Consider the following 19,796-nt stretch of genomic DNA (forward strand, 5'->3'; position numbering starts at 1 on the left):
ACTCCTTGAGTTATGAGTTCAAATCCAAGGAGCCTAAGCAGAAAGGAGAAGTGACTATAGTGATGACTTCTCTTCTTGTGTGTCGTTCTTTTTCTTTTTTTAAAAAATTGTATTGAGAAATGAACGCAGGGGTGCTTCATACCCAGCTCATTTTATTTTTTGAGACAGGGCCTTGCTGAGTTACTGAGGGACTTACTTGCTAAATTGCTGAGACTTGAATTTGAAATCCTCATGAGTCACTGGGATTACAGGTGTGTGCCACCATGCCCAGCAGTTCTTTCGACTGATGGCCCACTTTATCTGCACCTCAGTAATGTAGTGATCACCTGTCCATCAAGAAGCTCCTAACTTACTGGTCCTCAACTCAAGAGAACAGCTAATCTGAGCTGGAAACTTCTAGTCACAAGATGGGATTCAGATCAACTTAAGTAGTCTAGGATACCAATTCTGGACCACTGAACTGAGTGACCAAAAGTGAAATCACACTGTTATTAAAAGGAAAGCTTGCACATTGCACTATAATATGACTGCAGGGGTCAGTTTCCTGAAAAGGACAGTAGGTAAAAGGAGGAGAAAGCAATGGCATCTTCTATGCTTGTGTTCCTACCTGTAGACCTCAGGTGAGATTCAAGGAAGAGAAACAGTGTGCAGGGTACAGCAGGGGTTAAAAGTGCAGACGCTGGAAGATAGCGGATGGACACTGCACAGAAAACACACACACACACACACACACACACACACACACACACACACACGAATTATGAATGGATAACCCTGTGGTACGACCCTTGGAATAGATTCCACTTGAATATAAAAAGCAGTGAGAATTGTGCAACCTTACATTAGGTAGAGAGACGTGATGGGAGGGGAGGGGAGGGGGTGGGGGGATAGGAAGGATAGTAGAATGAAACAGACATTATTATTACTGTGTGTATATATGTGACTGCATGACCAATGTGATTTTGTAACTTGTATACTCAGAAAAATGATATTATATCCCATCTGATTCAAATGTATGGTATGTCAAGGTCATTGTACTGTCATGTGTAACTAATTAAAACAAATAAACAAAAAATAAATGTAAAAAAACCCCAATTAACTACTGATACGCAACATGGATTAATTTCATAAACATCACATTGGAGGAAGGAAGCCAGATGTAAGAATGCAGTTTTGTTTGTTTGTATGCTTGTTTTGGTACCAGGGATTGAACCCAGGGGCCCTTAAACACTGGGCCACATCCCCATTCCTTCTTTGTATTTTATTTAGAGACAGGATCTCACTGAGTTGCTTAGGGCCTTGCTAAGTTGCTGAGGCTGGCTTTGAACTCGTGATTCTCCTGCCTCCCAAGCCACTGGGGTTACGGATGTATGCCCCGGCGATCCAGGAGTACATTTATTCGGGGGGGAAAGGAAGGGATTACTAGGGATTGAACTCAGGGACACTCAACCACTGAGCCACATCCCCAGCCCTATTTTGTGTTTTATTTAGAGACAGGGTCCCACAGAGTTGCTTAGTGCCTCACCACTGCTGAAGCTGGCTTTGAAGCCACCATTCTGTCTCAGCCTCCAGAGCCACTGGGGTTCAAGGCTTATTGCCACCGCGCCTGGCTCAGGAGTGTTTTTTGATAATTTCATTTATATAATGTTCTAGAGAAGATAGAACCAGAGCACATGGGCAGATGCATGTTACTAGGAGTCAGAGGTCTGAGGAGAGGGTTGTGGGGAGAACTTTTGGGGAGATGGGATTAATCTATATCACAATTACAGTGGGGTCACACAATGGGATACATTTGCCAAAACATTGGGCATCGCAGAATTGGTAAATTTTATTGTATGCAAACTCCATCTCAAAAAAGCAGTTGCTTTTTACTTTTGAAAGAGACAGGCATTTTTAGGCATCTATATTATGTTTTACTTTGAATAAACTCAGTAAAAACAGAGTTGCTGGCACTAGTTCATCAGAACCAGATTCAAATCCCCCAGCGCAATCAAGACTCCCTGAGTGGCTTTTTGATGTCTTTAAACTTCAACAACCTTATCTGTGAACCTGGGGATGTTAGCACATCCAGCTCCTGCTTGTCGTTGTGATGGGTGGAGATGAGGGGGGCAGTTCCTCAATGCGGAGTCTGTGATTGGTCTGGCTTCAGTCTTAACATTGCCCACAGTCACACAGCTAATAAGTGGCAGATTTGGTGCTCAAATTGAGTCTGTCAGCCCTCAAATGCTAGCTCCTGGTCACTGATATTCTGCTTTTATAAAGCAGATTTATATTTGCTTTTATTTAAAAAAAAATAAAAAAGCAGAAGCAGGCTGCCAAGTCTCTTTCTCTTTTAATATCAGGGATTAAACCCTGGGCACTCTATCCCTGAGCCACATTCCGAACCCTTTCTATTTTTTGAGACGGGGTCTTACTACTTGCTAGGGCCTCACTAACTTGCTGAGGCTGGCCTTGAACTTGTGATCCTTCTTCCTCAGCCTCCTGAGCCACAGCAGTCCGTTTTAAAAGAAAAACCCAAGCAACAAGAACAGCCCAGAAGCTCACATGAAATCCAAGGGGCTCTGAGATGAAGGGCAAGTGCACTCTAAGGTAAATTCTCAAATTTCTCAAAATTCTGCAAAACAGAAGTTGGCTTGTTTCACTTAACACAATGTTCTCAAGTTCCATCCATTTTCCTGCAAATGACATAATTTTATTATTCTTTATGGCTGAATAACACTCTCTTGTGTACATATAGCACATTTCCTTTATCAATTCAATGATGGACACCGAGGCTGGTTCCATGGTTTGGTTACTGTGAACGGTGCTGCTATCAACATGGGTATGCATTCATCACTACAGTATGACTTCATCGTTTGGGATAAATGCTAAGTGGTATAGCTGGGTGGGAGAAGTCACACAGCAGGTTGGCCTACATGGAGTTTCTCCAAGTAGCTTTTCTGGTCTCTTCCCATAGGTACTTCCCACATCTAATGTTGCCATCGCCTGGGCTTTCTTAACAGAGGTTTTTTTTTTTTTGTTTTTTTTTTAAATATTTTAGTTGTACACAGTACCTTTGTTTTTTTTACTTATTTATTTTTATGTGGTGCTGAGGATCAAACCTCACACATGCTAGGCGAGCACTCTTCCGCTGAGCCACAACCCCAGCCCCAGAGCTTTTTTTAAAATCAATGGACATTATTTATTTACTCATTCATTTATGTATTTATTTGCAGTGCTGCAGTTTGAACCCAGGGCCTCACACATGGCCAGGCTACCACTCAGCCACAACCCCAGCCCTTCACAGAGCTCTGGCGGCCAGCCTGACTCAAACTGGCTCAGCAGCTCACAAAGAAACCCAAATAGCAACTCTGGACATGTGCCTTGCATAAAGTCACCTGGGTTGAGCTCATGTAGTTCACTGTCCCCTAAACCCTATGTTCTGACTCAACAGACCAGGGTGACACAGGAGACTGAAAATTGGGTTTTTACCATCTCCAAGCCTGGTGATCTTTTTCTTTTGGGGAGGCAGTACCTGGGATGGAATCTACGGCCTCACAGGGAAGAGGCAAGTGCTGTATCACTATATGCCCCAGTCCCAGAAACCACACTTTGAGAAATGATCTAAAAGGTCCCATATTGTCAGCCAGTGTATGTGTGCACACCTATATATGTATTAAATCAACTTTATTGAGGCAGAATTTGCACATTTCAGTAATGTCTTTTGACACCATATAACCTTTGCCAATCAAGAGGGTTTTTTTGTACTGGAGATTGAACCTAGAGGCTTTTTACCACTGAGCTACATCATCACCAACCCTTTTTTGAGACAGGGTCTTATTTTTTTTTTTAATATTTTATTTATTTTTCGGCAGACACAACATCTTTGTTTGTATGTGGTGGTGAGGATCGAACCCGGGCCGCACGCATGCTAGGCAAGCGCACTACCGATTGAGCCACATCCCCAACCCATAGACAGGGTCTTATTAATTGCCAATGCTAACCGTGAACTGATAATACCGAGTTGCTGGTACTTCAGGTGTGTGCCACTGCGCCCAGCAAGATATGGAAGATCTCTAATGACCTAAGAAGTTTTCTAAGTCCTATAGCAGTTAATTCTTGGGCCTCACTGACCTTCTGCCCCAGGCAAATCGGCTTTCTATCTCTATAAACTAGCTTTGCCTGTCTAGAATTTCACATAAATAGAATCGTACAATAAGCAGTCTTTGGTGTTTGGCTCCGTCAGTTCAGCATGTTTTAAAGATCTACTCATGTTGCTGTGGTATCAATGCCTTCCCCTTCATAAGGACACAATTTGTTTATCTACTCTAATTGTTGGATGTTTTGGTTATTTCCTGTTTGGGGCTATTGTGAATACAATTACTTTGAACATTCAAATATAAGCCTTTGTGTGAACAGAGGTTTTCATGTTCCTTGGGCACCTGGGAATAGGATTTCTGGGCAGTATGTAGTATACTTAATTTACCAGAAACTGCTTTCTGAAGTAGCTGAACCATTTCTCAATCCTCTCAGCAAAATAGGAGTCCAGTTGCTCCACATCTTCATCAACACTCAATGCTGTCAATCTACTTTGGGCCATTCCAGTGGATGTGCAGTGGTATCTCACTGTAGGTTTTTTTGTGTGGTGAGGGACTGAACCCAGGGCCTTTCACATCTACTACTAGGGAAGCACTCTACCACTGAGCCACGTCCCCGGCCCTTCTCATTGTAGTCTTAATTTATATTTTCATGATGACTGATGTTGAACATTTTTTTTTTTAATGTGCTCCCTGGTGGTTCATACATTTTCTTTTTGTGATTCTGATACAGAATGTTCAGAAACCATGTTCTGAGAAAACTTGCCTAAAACATCCACATTTATTCCTGCCAGGACAAAGCACTTTACAGGATGATTTAAATGGAAAATCTTAAAAGAGTTCCTCTCAATTTTGTAAAAAACTTCAAAATACAGAAAAGTTTGGGGAAAAAACAAATTCCCACAGGCTCTCTACCCAGATCTAAATATTGTTAATGTTCTGCTGCTTGCTCTTTGTGTGACTGTGAATATAAAATTGAACCATTTGAAAATAAGTTGCAAACATCAAGACATGTCATCCCTACTTTAGCAAGCATCTCCTAACACTTCTTTGATGTAACTGCAATTCTACCATAATACTTAGTAAAAATTAATAAGCTCATATTCTGTTCATAACCTGAGTCCTGCAGTTTTTCCACGACCTTTTAAAACAGACCCAATCAGAGTTCAAGAACTGTTACTGGTTATCTCTCCCAGAATTTTGACTTTTTGAAGAGACCAGGCTGATTGTCTTCACAGAATGACACATTCTGGATTTATTTCATTCCTTTGTAAATTGAAGTTTAGATTCAATATTCCTATTTTTTTGATAGGAATACTTTGTGGTATTATGTGGTTCATGTATCATTGCCAAAGAGACTTCATGATTTCCAGTAATTTGTATCAAACTTTCTGGGGGAAATAAATTCTTTTTTAGCAAGCTAAAAATTATGAACTCAAACATACCTACCAATTTGGATAACTATGGGCTTTTCATTTCTCATTCTCAGCTTGAGAGAGAATGTAAAAGTCAAGTCAGACTCTAACAAAGGGTTTTGGACATGGGATAGTACATTCTGCTGCTTTCATATCGGCCCTTTTCCCCCATCTGGACATTTCTGATGCTCCCTTCTGGCCTCTCCCAGCTGGCCTGTCATTATCCTATACCTGGGGCTCAGAATCAAAAAGATACTAATTATCATGACTTCTCATTAGCTCAGCTTTGTCCTTAGTAAAACCATCAAACCTGTAAACAACAGACTACTGTTTCCTCTACTAACCAAAAGTTGTGCCAATCAAATGAAATCAACTAGATGAGGACACATTTGAAATGATGAAGCATTTCATCCACTCATTCCACATCTATTGAGCATCCATTATTGTGTGGGTGTCCTGCCAGGCAGAGATGTAGAAAAAGGCTGCCTGAGGCTTCTAGGAAAGAAACCTTGCTGTGGATGGAGGTGGCACATGCAGCTTGATCACATGAGCCAACAGAAGTCCCTTGATTATTTTAAGCCTATATGGGTTAGATTTTCTGTTAGATATCCAGGAGTGCACCGTATTTGGGACCCAGTCTCCTCAAGAGAGTTAGAGCAAATTCTGGTGCTGGCGCCACCTCCTAGAGCTCTGTTAGTTCTGATGCCTCAATGTGTTGTTTATAATCTAAATCCTATTATGCTAGTAATTAGCTTGACTGATCCCCAAACATGCTTGCAATCCCCAAACCTCTAACAGATATTTCTCTCTAACTGGTGAAAACATAAGTACACCTCAGAGATCAGAAACATCTCCTGGAAATCTCAGATTTCCCAAGACCCTGCCACCTATGATTCCTCTGGTAGACCACTATCCTTCCCCATTCCCTGTGTTGGCCTCTGCCCACACAACCCTGTTCTGTGGGGCATCTCCACTTTCCTAATTCCCAAAGCAGGAATTAATTCTGAAATAAGAACAGGCAAAGAAAATGAAAAATTTTTGAAAAAGTGCTATTTTATATTGCCTTATCTATACCTAAGAAAACTTTACTGATCAAAAGTTGAAGTATAGGAGCTAGGTCTGTGGCTTGCCTAGAAAGCTTGCCTGTAGAGCACTTGCCTAGCACTTGTGAAGCACTGGGTTCGATTCTCAGCACCGCATATAAATAGATGAATAAAATAAAGGCCCATCTGTCTAAAGCTCAGTGGTACAGTGCTCGCCTAGCATGTGTGAGGCACTGGGTTTGATCCTTAGCATCACATAAAAATACGAATAAAGGCATTCTGTCCATCTACAATTACAAAAAAAAAAAAAAGTTGAGGTATAATAAAATCATGATGCACACTGCTTTTGCTTTTTCAGACCAAAAAAATATCTATTTTGGGGCTGGGGCTATAGCTCAATGGTAGAGTGCTTGCCTTGCATGCATGTGGCACTGGGTTCGATCCTCAGCACACATAAAAATAAGTAAAATATTGTGTCCATCTACAACTAAAAATAAATTTTAAAAATATACATGTTTTTCAAAACATTTAAGTCAGGACAGCATGACTTACATGGAGGAGGCTCCAGGCTGTGACAGTCATTACCCTTGAGATGGGAGAATGGCCTAGGGTCAGGGGAGGCACTCAAGAAACTCAGGGAAACAGGAGACTACCAGATGAAGGGACATGTTTCAATGGTTTACAACTAGTACAGTCATAACACAATGGAATGTCCAGTTGAGAGAATGTGTATTTTTTTTAAACTGTGCTATATTTTCTTAGGCTTTCGATTAAAAAACTACTTTGAAAGGAGAACTTACTGCAAGGCAAAAGTTATTTGTCTAATGCATGCTTGGCTTTGTGTAGCTCAATAGGCCAACCTTGAAAACTATTATTATTTTAAATACTTAACTTGGAGAGAGAAAGGAACTTGAAAAAGATGTTACCTTTGGTTAAAGGCTTGAGAAAGGTAAAACAAACACCTCAGAAAAAAGCAAATCCACTTAACAATGGAGGCCTTTTGATTTTATTCCAGTTGATGCTGTTGGCACAGATCAAAAGAGCTCTGTGGGAATATAACACAGCAGTGAAATGAAGGGACCCGCTGAGGGTAAAAACACTTGGCATGTTTTTACTCCTATAGGATCAAAGGTTTTTGTCAAATAGGACTTCAGCTGTTTGTTGTAGGGCCTGTACTACCCTCTCTCCCCAAATCACAAATATAGTAACAGCGGCTAATAGAGACATGTGTTACTTATCCAACTATTTGATTCCATCTGTACAATTAGGATGCAAAACATTTTTAAAAGTATGATTTCAGAGTTCAATACCTAACCCCAGATACATCACCAACTATAACAGGTCAGGTCCCAGACATTTCCTTGCACTACCAGTTAATCCCTCTGATCTTACATTCATATCCAAGACACTAAATTCAAAGACATCGTAAGGATTTAGGAGAATACCATAAGCCACTGGGAACAAAGCAGACACAAACCAGTTATTTGTCTAATGCATGCTTGGCTTTAGACAAGCAACCTAAAGTAGAAAGCGGGAAATGAGCCATGGACATACATAGGCCTCTCAGGCTAAACTCTGTATAAACCAAACGTGTAAAACTAAACACAGAAAGAAACCTCAAGCATCACTTGATAAACTGGGAACATTGATGTCTCCCCTTTTCCTTATTTTTTTTAGATGTTGATAGACCTTTATTTTATCCATTTATTTAAATAATAATATAAATAAGCAGTGCTGAGAATCAAACCCAGTGCCTCACACATGCTAGGCAAGCGCTCTACCACTGAGCCAACCACAGCCCCATCGATGTCCCTTTTTGACATAAAAATATTGATTATTACTTAGAATGGCATTAGTTTCCTGTTCTCTCGTATTCACAGAGGCCCATATTCCTGTCATGTCAAATGTAACAAGCTTTACACAGAAACAGCTCTTGAAAGGTTATCTTAATTATATTCACAGACACTAATTTTGGTTAATGTATTTTTTTCCCTTATACTTCCTCTTAAGTTATTTGTTGCCTTTTTTTTAAAAAACTTTATTTTTTTTGGGCTGGGGATGTGGCTCAAGCGGTAGCGCGCTCGCCTGGCATGCGTGTGGCCCGGGTTCAATCCTCAGCACCACTACAAACAAAGATGTTGTGTCTGCCGAAAACTGAAAAATAAATATTAAAATTCTCTCTCTCTCTCTCTTTAAAAAAAAAAAAAAAAAAAAAAAAAAACTTTACTTTTTATGTGGTGCTGAGGATCAAACCCAGTGCCTCATATGTGCTAGGCAAGTTAGGCAAGTGCTCTACCACTGAGCCACAACCCCAGCTCCTGTGTTCCTCACACTTTCTAGAATTACAAGTGATACCTGCCAACTATGTTTAAGTTACTAGTGGGTACACTGTCCATTGGCAGTGCTGGAGACCGAACCCAGGGCCTCACACAAGGCAAGCACTCTTCCACCGAGCTACATCCCTACCTCTTTAAAATATATATATTATTTTGAGACAAGGTCTAACTAAATTGCCTATGCTGCCTCAAACTTGGAATGGTCCTGCCTCAGTCTCTTGAGTAGCTGGGTTTAAGGCATGCACCACCACACCTGGCGGTATATAGCTCTTTAATGCAGAAACTGATGGTTTCATTATGTTGGTTACATACTAGTTTTATTCAGGTTTGTTGAATAAGAAAAACAACAAAAAAACAAGAAATCCCCCATTATTTCTGCAGGTCCAGTCCTTCTCTACAGCAGGTGTTACAAACAGCCCTGAAGTAGTGGAGTACAGTCAGCAAGGGTGTAGGCAGAACTGTTCACAGTTCCTCTGTAATCTTTGCAAATACATATTCACTTCCTTTGGTGCCTTGCACAGTAAGGCCCTGTTAACCATGTGACAGAATAGAGGAAATACCCACAGGAAATAGTTCTAGTGACAATTTACTAGACAAGTTACAATTTAATGATGGTGGTGGTGATTGTTTCTTTCATTTTATTATTAATATTTTTTACAATAAGGGTGTAGCCTTTATACTCCACACACACAAAATAAAACAAGTGCTTATTACGAAAGAGTCCCTGCCCCCACCCCCCAGAACATCCTGAACATAGCAATTTGATGGAACAGAAAAATCAAGACAAGTCTGATTTCAAAACTTCAATAAAAAAGCAAAAGTATGTAATGCAACAGCTGTTCAACTTCCAACTCTAAATAGGCACCATCCAACAAACCCCAGTATTTTAATTTCTCCAGCACACATTCCAGTATAAATGCTCTGAACTGTAATTAGCTAGTAATTAATGGGAGTAGAACCTTAGAACAGAAGTTATATTGCTTCCCTGACCCTTTCTCTTACAGTTGGAGGGTACAGGTATTAAGGGATACAAAAGTCAAGAGACAGAAGAATTAAAAAGAAAAATTCCCAAAGCTGCTGCTTGGAGTAGAAAGGAAGACAGCGTCTTACAAATGTTCAAAAAATCCCAAGGCAAGTAACACAATTCATTCACTATCACTCCTACTTGAAAGAATAAAGAGATCAATGTCGGATTATAAAAAACTGCACTCTCAGAACTGTATTACAGGTTCACCAGAAACTATGGATGTAGTTTTAGGCTTTCTCAAGGAAAACAGGTTCAGTTCAGATCAAGTCAGATACTGTACATCTAGCCTGGCTGGATCAGTGTCTGGAACTGCTCACTGTCACCCTGAACAGCTGTAAACTAAACAATAGTGTGTAACTCCGTAGGAAGCTTAAGGATTGAAGATATATACACAGCTAATTAGATCTCCCCTGCTTCGCGCTCTTCAGAGCTCCTCCTGTCTTCTGATCTGCCATTAGCACTCTCATAGGACCGCTTCTTATCTTTTCGATCTCGGTCACGAGGTGATCTGTCTCTTGAACTCCTGTCTCTGTCACGTGATGCTAAGTCTTGGTCTCTGAATCTTTCTTTTGAGGATCTGAAAAATATTAATTTGAGGAGCAAAATATGTTGGGAAACCCAAAATCCAAATTAAAGAATAGGATAAATAGAAAGCTGAAGAAATATATTAGAATATATCCAAGACAGAGGAGTCAGTTTACTGACAGAAAAGAGCACTATTAGGGTCATAGATAAAGGCTCTAAAACAAGACAGGTAGCAACAAAAGCTAGGGTCAAAAAAGCATAAGCTAAAATGTCAAGATATTCTCAGTATCTTGGAGACAACCATAAAACATCTCCAATTCATAAAAAGTATTTAATATAAAAATAATACATTGATAATAGGTTTAAAAAGTAAAAGGTATTACCAATTTTTTTAAAAATATATAAGAACATGATTCCAAACTGGATGGAAATCAGTAACTTGGTATGGGGTCAGCAAATCTTTTGTTTGTTTGCTTATCTGGCCAGACAGTAAATATCTGAGGTGTTGCAGGTGATACACAGTATTTATGGTAGTAGAATTCTTTTCTTTACATCTACCTTTCAAGAATGTAAAACCATCCATAGCTTGCTGGCTATACAAAAACAGGATATAGGCCTTGTGTGGCCTGTAGGGAACAGTCTGCCAACACCGACAAGAGAACTACTCCATAATATGGCTTGTAAATAACCATTTTGTTAACTTAAAAATCTGCTTTGTTCCTCCTGAGTTAGATCATTAAAACTAGAATGGAAGACAAAAAAAAGATGATCGAACTATAATAAAGTTTCTTATTACCTTCTGCTTTCCCATCCCCATCCTCAGTAAGAAAGATACGTCACAAATAAGTTCATATCAGAGATTTAGAAGGAAAATGAGAAAATATTATGGAATTAGAATAGTCTTCTATACTCTCAACATCTAAATGAATCAGTAACAAATATTACTTATTTGGTTCTTTACAGGTGATGCAGAACTTTTACATAATTACCTCACCTAATCCATGTTCAAAATTAGGTTCTGGAGGCACCGGCAAGACCTGGATAATACTTTTCTCGTGTGCTGGCATTTGAATCCAGGCCCTTGAGTATACTTAGCATGTGTCTGCCAAGCTAAACCCCCAGCCCTGAGTAAGGAGACTTTCAGGAAGACATAAGGCAGGGAAAAAAAATACTATTATACTCCATTTTATACATACAGTTAAGAAGGGTTAAACTAAAAGGTTCAAATATTCTATCATATCAACATTGAACATTCTACTTAAGGTTTTAGTAAGCTTAATTTCAAAATGATGTGTTAAAAAAAAATTAGAGTGCAAGACTAGTGACTGCAAATTTAAACTAGTCTTATCCATAGCCTTTATGGGAATGAAATATGAAGAGAGATGATAGAAATGATACCTAAGAATAAAGACATTACCTACTGGTAAATCTCAGAGGTCAGTGATAATAACTGAAGGTGAGCATCAACTAACACTTTCTGAGAGATCACAATGTCCCACACAGGAGCAATTTCCATACACTACTTTATTCATACTACCAATAATCCTAATAAAGCAAATAAATATGTACTATCTCTACTTAAGAAATGGGGAAAGACAGAAGGGATAATGAAGATATTGGGCAAAGCCCCAGACTCTGAAGTCTGCACTATTCATTTCTACAAAGAGCAAGAGCAGAAAGCTACAAACAGTCCTCACTGACCCACGGGAAATGTTGCCAGGGAAAGATCACAAAGACAATCTACATATATCAGAGACCAGTGCTTCACAGCTTCACAGCAGGGCAAGGAAACAGCACAACGTCAAAGACTTTGAAAGGGAACTTTTACCTTCAAAAATTAAATCCACACTGGTAGCAATAACTTGATCTTGTGTGTAATAACAAATAAGTTTTAAGGGCAATTATCTGCTAATTTTTGGTTTAAAACAGTAACTTTTAAAGAGTAACTTGAATTCAAAGATGAGAAGTTCTCTTGAGAAAAGCAAAACTTTTAATAGTTTTACAAAAATAAGCCTCTTTATGAACATGCTGAAAATCTTAGATGTGAAGGGGTATCATGTAGTATGGGGGAAATTTCCTATACAACTTCACAAATGCAGGAAGCATCAGGGACTAAGATGACACAATCTCAGAGAAGGAGACTTCACACCCAGCCCTCCCATCTCCACCACCAATAAGGACATTTAAGAGTTCACAAACACCAGAAACAATGACAGTTGAGCAGGTCAACACAAGAAATTATCTAGATCTTCAACTGCCTAGCTGCATAATTCTCAAAATTTCTGTGTGCAGGTTAAGACTCATGGAGAATTTTTTTTAAAGGCCCATTTCTAGACACTGCACTGACGGTGGCCTCCAAGATATCCAGTTTCAAAAGTGTATGAGAGGTGGCCTTATTATAAGTAACTTTCCTACCTGATTAAATTACATCTACTTTATTCAAGTTTGATTACCTGAAGCTTTTTTTTTTTTTTATAATTACTTTGGCATTTTCCTCATCTAAACTTAGATGACTCACCCTATAATATCAAGGTTAGCACTATCTGTGGTCAAGGATGGCAGTCCTGTGTTGTCATACAGAGAACTTCTTAGAGCAACTTAAACATGGTTGCTCAACTATGTTATATTATTTTTTTACTAAGCATAATGTAGTAGAAAGTATATAATAATTCTTAATAAAGTCACCTTAAGGATTACTTAGAACAAGGTCAGAAATATTATAAAAATATTGATTGAGAGCCTATTAACCACTCAAGCTTGTAAATGATCTCAAGGAATGGGTAGCTGAGACTCAAAATAAAGGAAATATTTTTAACAGCTTTCCATGGATTTAGTATAGATTTAATGAAAAGGATTCCATAGAAAATGTGAGATTAGTAAGTATACTAGAAACACAAAAAAATATTTATCCTGTATATACTTAAGAATGGTTATTAAGGAAGGAGAAAAGTTAAAAAAAAAAAAGCAATTTTCAGTATGGTTTACATTCCATACAAATTACCTGGGTTGAGGGCTACCATGTGACCTGAGGTTTTGAGAGTTTAGTCTATATAGATTGTGACTGCTAAACTCCTCTACCACATTCTAAGCCACTGTTCTCGCTAAATATTCAGGTCCTTAAACATACCTTAAATATGCCTGCCCTCCTTGCACCCTTTTAAGTAGTTTTTGTTATACCAAGAAGTTGTGTAGCTTCCTTAAAATTCTGAATTTGCCCTGCACCAAGCAACAGTGTATACAACAATGCATTACCTGTACTTCAGATTAAACAAGAATATACTAGAATGTGTCTGCTCTGAAAAAGCGCACCAGCTCAAATAAGTTTGGAAAATAGTAAGTCAAACAAAGCTAAACAACTCTTTTAATGAAAGGACTTCTCAGAGTCCCTAATTTGTTAATACATACTGAAAAAACTGAAGAGTATTAGTATCTAAAAATTATTTGCCTGTAAAATACGTTTTTTCAAGACATACTAAGCAGAGAAAAGCAGTAACCTCTGCACATATCAGTTTCAATTTCTTCCTCTGGCTCATATGTAATTTATTCTTTCTGAACTACCCATATAATCAGGAAAAAAATGTATACACCCACACACAAATGTGTACATATCACCAGGTGCAAGTTTTCAAACCAATAATCTAAACTCTAAACATAAGTAACATAAGTAAACAAAAGGCTAAACCATCAAGGTAGCTCCATATCCTCTGATCGGCACATCAGTACCTCCTCTTGGATCGCTCTCTGCTCCTATCTCTAGAACTGTGACGACTTCTCTGGTGACTACGGCTCCGGCTGCGGCTGCTGGAGCGGGATCTGTGGCGATGGCGTTTCTCCCGAGACTTGGATCGAGTCCTCCTCTTGCGTTCTCGAGACATAGAGCGAGACCGGTGTCTGCGATGTTCTCTGGACCTGGATCTACAAAAAGACAAGATTTTATTTCATTTTATTATAATTTTGTAAGCAATACATTTATTATTTACTAATGCCTGTTCTTTAAAGAGAAATTATTCCTTAGTAGCCTGTCTTACTGCCAATTTTATTCCAAATCAACTCAATTTATACTAAAATAAATTGCTATATGTTAACACCTGCAAACAAGAAAATATCAATTCTGAGAGGTCAATCAGTATTGTGTGAATTTACTTCAGGAATATAACAAATGAGAGCAACAATCTTCACAACTACTACATGCTAGGAATTATAATGTCTAAATGCTTTAGGGACTTAATTGCATTTAGACTAAGAATTTTTGAAATATATTAGAAATTAAATATGTACCTGATGGACATGGACAGAAGAAAGGAAGGAGAAGCATGAGAAAGAATACTATTCGGGATAAATTATCCTCTCTGAATTGAAAAGGCTATATGACCACAGATGTAAGTTTTAAATACCCACAGTATAATAGATCACAGTGTAATTAAAACAGTGAGGTAGTTCTCTACTCAAGTAGCACATAACTGGAGAGGGGGAAAAAAAAAAACATGCAAAAAAATCACTTTTGAGAACTTTACCTAAACTGGGGTGGGGGGGGGGGTTACTAATAAGTATATAAGAGTAGAGATGGAAAAACACTTCTGTATTCTCAACCAGATCACTTGCGTGGAAGGGTAGAGGTGACATGCAGAGAACAGAAATATTTGAGGGAAACAAAGAGGAGAGAAAGGTATACTGTTTGATTTAAAAAGTTGCTTTCAGGGGGCTGGGATTGTGGCTCAGTGGTAGAGCGCTTGCCTAGCACGTGCAAGACCCTGGGTTCGATCCTCAGCACCACATAAAAATAAATAAGTAGGGGCTGGGGATGTGGCTCTAGCGGTAGCGCGCTGGCTTGGCATGTTTGCGGCCCGGGTTCGATCCTCAGCACCACATACAAACAAAGATGTTGTGTCTGCCAAATACTAAAATTCTCTCTCTCTCCCTCTCTCTTTAAATAAATAAATAAATAAATAAATAAATAAATATTGTGTCCAGTTACAACTAAAAAATAAATATTAAAAGAAAAACTTTTTAAAAAATTGCTTTCAGGGCTGGGGATGTGGCTCAAGCGGTAGCACGCTTGCCTGGCATGCGTGCGGCCCAGGTTCGATCCTCACCACCACATACAAACAAAGATGTTGTGTCTGCCAAAAACGAAAAAATAAATATTAAAATAAATAAATAAATAAATACATAAAAAATTGCTTTCAGATGGCACGGTGGCGCATGCCTATAATCCCAGTGGCTTTGAAGGCTGAGACAGGATACAGAAATCAAAGCCAGCCTCAGCAATGGCAAGGTGCTAAGCAACTTAGTGTTACCCTGTCTCTAAATAAAATACAAAATAGGGATAGGGATGTTGCTCAGGGGTTGAGTGCACAAGTTTAAAAAAAAAAAAATGCTTTCAGAGTAATGAAGTTGTTCTAAACTAGTATGTGGTGATAGTTGCATAGCTTTAAATTTATTAAAAATCACTGACATGCAAATTTAAAATAGGTAAAACTTACGGTATAGAATGTAAATGATAAAGTGGTTTAAATTTTTAAAGTGCCTTGAGAATGTGATATTTTCTCATAACTTGATAGAGTACATTCAAAAACAAATTATTCAGATACAGTTTACACTAAGTTCATTTTCAAATGATTATTTTATATAAGAAATGAAGTTGAAAAGCTTTCAATGTCTGTCAATGTTATAGTCAAAGAAAGGTAAGTAATGTGGACCTAACATCACAGCCAAACAGAATATTTCCACAACTGAAGAGTGCATTTCCAAAAAGAAATGTAAAATTCACTAAATAAAAATTTTATCAAGTAACATTTTGTTTAACTACTCATTTGGACCTATTATGAATTCTTTCTTCCAATGCATATTTTTATTCAACTTTAAAATAAGTACAAGCCAGGAACGGCAACACCACACCTAAATAATCATAGCTATTAAGAAGGCCGAGACAGGTGAATTCCAAGTTTGAGGACAGCCTGGCAATTTAAGTAGACCCTGTCTCAAAAAAAAAGTAAAAAGAGGAGCTGGGTGTGGTGGCATATGTCTGTAAATCAAGCAACTTGGGAGACTGAGGCAGGAGGCCCACAACTTTAATATCAGTCTCTGCATCTTGGGCCTTCAGTGATTTTAATAAAACCCTGTCTCAAAAAATAACAAGTTTGGGAATGTAGCTCAATGGTAAAGCACTCCTGGGATCAACCCCCAGAACCCCCACCCCCCCACACAAAAAAAAGGAAGGAAGGAAAGAAGGGAGGGAGGGGAGGGAGGTTAGGAGAGTCAGACAGATGGGGGGAGAAGGAGCAAGGGAGAGAAGAAGGGTCAAAAAGGTCTGAGGACACGGCTCAGCAGTAGAGCACCCTGGGGTTCAACAGGTATTGCAAAACACACACACACACACACACACACACACACACACACACACACACCACAAAAAAAAGAAAGAAAAAAAAACCACGTCCTTGGCCTCTAAGAGCTTATACTCTTTAGTTCTATATAGATCTCTGTCTAGTATAAACAGAGTAGGGTAAAGATGGGTAGAGAAATGGGGAAGTAATATTTTATAAAGAATATGCAGGGGCTGAGGATGTGGCTCAAGTGGTAGCACGCTCGCCTGGCATGCGTGCGGCCCGGGTTCGATCTTCAGCACCACATACCAACAAAGATGTTGTGTCCGCCGAAAACTAATAAATAAATATTTAAAAATTTTCTCTCTCTCTCTTTAAAAAAAATTAAAAAAAAAAAAAAAGAAAATGTAAAGTGGTTTAAAAAAAAAAAAAAAGAATATGCAGATGGACCTGGCCTCAGTGGGGCATGCCTGTAATCCCAGAGGCTCTGGAGGCTGAGACAGGAGGATCTTGAGTTCAAAGTCAGCCTTGGCAAAAGTGAGGTGCTAAGCAACAAAAGTGAGGTGCTAAGCAACTCTAAATAAAATACAAAATAGGTCTAAGGATGTGGCTCAGCGGTCAAGTGACCCTGAGTTTAATTCTGGGTACCAAAAAAACAAACAAAAAAAGAATACACAGATGGGCTGGGGTATTCTCACTGGCCTGGAATGTGAAAATCCCTGGGTTAGATCTCCAGTACCATTAAAAAAAAAAAAAAAAAAAAAAAAAAAAAAAAGAATAGGGAGAGGCTTTTCTGGTAGGATAGCATTTTAAGGAAGACTAAAAGAAGAGAATAAGTACAGTAGTCATTTCAGAGAAGAGCATACAGATGCAACGGTCCTGAGGTGGCAGAAGCCTTGGCATACTGAAGGAACCAGAGGAACATATTTTGCTGGAATTAAGTAAGGCAGGGGTAACCTCAGGGTCTTACAAGCAGGATGACTTTACCATTAAAACCAGGACACTATGAATGGTCAATTATATAGAATAAGGTGGGGGTTATTAATAAAATATCCAACGGAACTATCAGAGGGTAGACTGGCATTTATGGTCCCCCTACTTAACGACTGTAATAAAGACTTTGACTTCTATGAATGAGATGGAAAACCTTTAGATGATCTAATGCCATCTATCTATTTACTTACCTACCTACCCGACTTCCTACCTACCAACCAACCAACCAACCAACCAACCAAGCCCTCTATACAGGGCTTCCTTCCCAGCCCTCAATTTGGCAGATTTCTATTTTTTCTTTATTTTGGGGGGTATCAGGGAGCCACACACCCAGCCCTATTTTCTATTTTATTTAGAGACAAGGTCCCACTGAGTTGTTTAGTGCCTCGCTTTTGCTGAGGCTGGCTTTGAACTTGCAATACTTCTGCCTCAAACTCCCAAGCCGCTGGGACTATAGGCATTCGTCACCGCGCCCAGCAAATGGTTCCTTTATTAATGTCTGAGTTTTTGTATAATTTTTGGTTTGTTTGTTTTGGGTTTCCCCCTCAACCCCAATATATACTACGCCTAGTAATTTACCACACTGACTACTCAGTTACATCCTTGGCCCCAATCCGTCCCTTTTTGAGACAAAAAAGGCCCAGCTGACTTTGAATTTGTGATCCTTACATCTCAGCCTACCAAGTAGCTGAGATTATAGAGGTATGGACAACTGTGCCTGGATTGTTTTTAGGGTTTTAAGCAAAAATATCACTGAAAGATTCTAAAATATACTAAGGGGTAACTAACAGAAACATAAGGTTTTTATTTCATAACAACAAATGTTCTACTTTTTAGGACTAAGTTCTTAGAAATAAGTTACTCTCTGGAGTTTAAGACTTTGCAGGTTTCAGAAAGGTGATGTAATATGAATATAACCAGTGTAACTCAACAACATGTACAACCACAAGAATGGGAAGTTATACTCCATGTATGTATGATATGTCAAAATACACTCTATGGTCATGTACAACTAAAAAGAATAAACAAAAATTGTTTTAAAAGGTGATGTAATCAGAACAAGAGAAATGGTAGAATCTGGAAAAGAATGAAAAAGGACATTCTAGGTGGGAATGGATTTATAAAGAAAGGCTCAAAACAAAATGAGCACAGCAAGAAAAGAACCAAGAAAGAAGTAAAACACATTTCTCTATCTTTCTCAGAAAATTTTTCGATTAATTAGAAAAAGACTTTTTAAAAATACCCCAAATATTACTACTAAAAACCAAAGGAAGTATTATCTGTCCCTTCCCTCCTTATATCTGTTAGTGTGCCTCTGAAATTTTTTTGTACTCACAATACAAAGGGAAGAACGGTAGACTCACAAAAGGCAAAAGTGAGGCACAGACTAAATAGCTTAGTTTCCCTTACCTACTGAGGATCTCATTCAAAAATTTATCTAACTAATCAACGTATTTCTATTTTCCACAGGTACAACAACCTCTTAGAATGCTGTTCCTTAAATGTACCACACACACTGACTTTTTAAAAGTTACCATATTTACTTAGCATGAAAAAGATTTTAAAGAATTATTTAAGAATATTTTGACATCTTTCCCTTGTAATTCCAGAGTACTATATATAATTTTACTCTGATAAACTTTGTGATTCAAGAATATCTTTTGATCAGTTTCTCCTAAAATGACAATGTTCAAAACTGAACCAAAACAAAGAAACAGTAATAATTTATTAATTCTCATTAACTTTTATAAGACAGTTAATTTATCTTCACTTGTTGAAAAACACAACTTCACTACCTATCTTATATAAATACCTACCTTTTAGGATTCTTGCTATGTGATCGGGACCTAAAAAGAGAATATCTATTTTTAGAAAAGTGACTATAAATTAAAAACATCAAAGTGTATATTTAGCACACACTTTCCCCCCCCCCCACAAAATGTACCACCAATTACAGACTTCCCCATCTTGCCATATGAGATCCCTTAACTGGATACCTGCTCTTAAATAAAAAATAATATGTTCCTGGAAACTAACACAATAGTATATCACACT

General features: G+C 38.4%; 1 protein-coding gene across 2 annotated transcripts in view; it reads right to left on the reverse strand.

The window, feature by feature from the left end:
- Positions 1-8,362: 8,362 nt before the first annotated feature.
- Luc7l2 (LUC7 like 2, pre-mRNA splicing factor) overlaps positions 8,363-19,796 on the reverse strand; it is a 72,221-nt gene continuing 60,787 nt past the window's right edge. For both annotated transcript variants that reach the window (XM_026405403.2, XM_026405404.2), the window contains 3 exons: positions 19,559-19,588; positions 14,146-14,337; positions 8,363-10,474 (listed from right to left, as the gene is read on the reverse strand). In XM_026405403.2, coding sequence (XP_026261188.1) covers positions 10,297-10,474; positions 14,146-14,337; positions 19,559-19,588 — 400 coding nt within the window. In that variant the 3' untranslated portion in view covers positions 8,363-10,296. The remainder of the gene's footprint in view (positions 10,475-14,145; positions 14,338-19,558; positions 19,589-19,796) is intronic.

This window comes from Urocitellus parryii, chromosome 3 (assembly GCF_045843805.1).
Source record: "Urocitellus parryii isolate mUroPar1 chromosome 3, mUroPar1.hap1, whole genome shotgun sequence".
In the NCBI taxonomy this organism is placed as follows: Eukaryota; Metazoa; Chordata; class Mammalia; order Rodentia; family Sciuridae; genus Urocitellus; species Urocitellus parryii.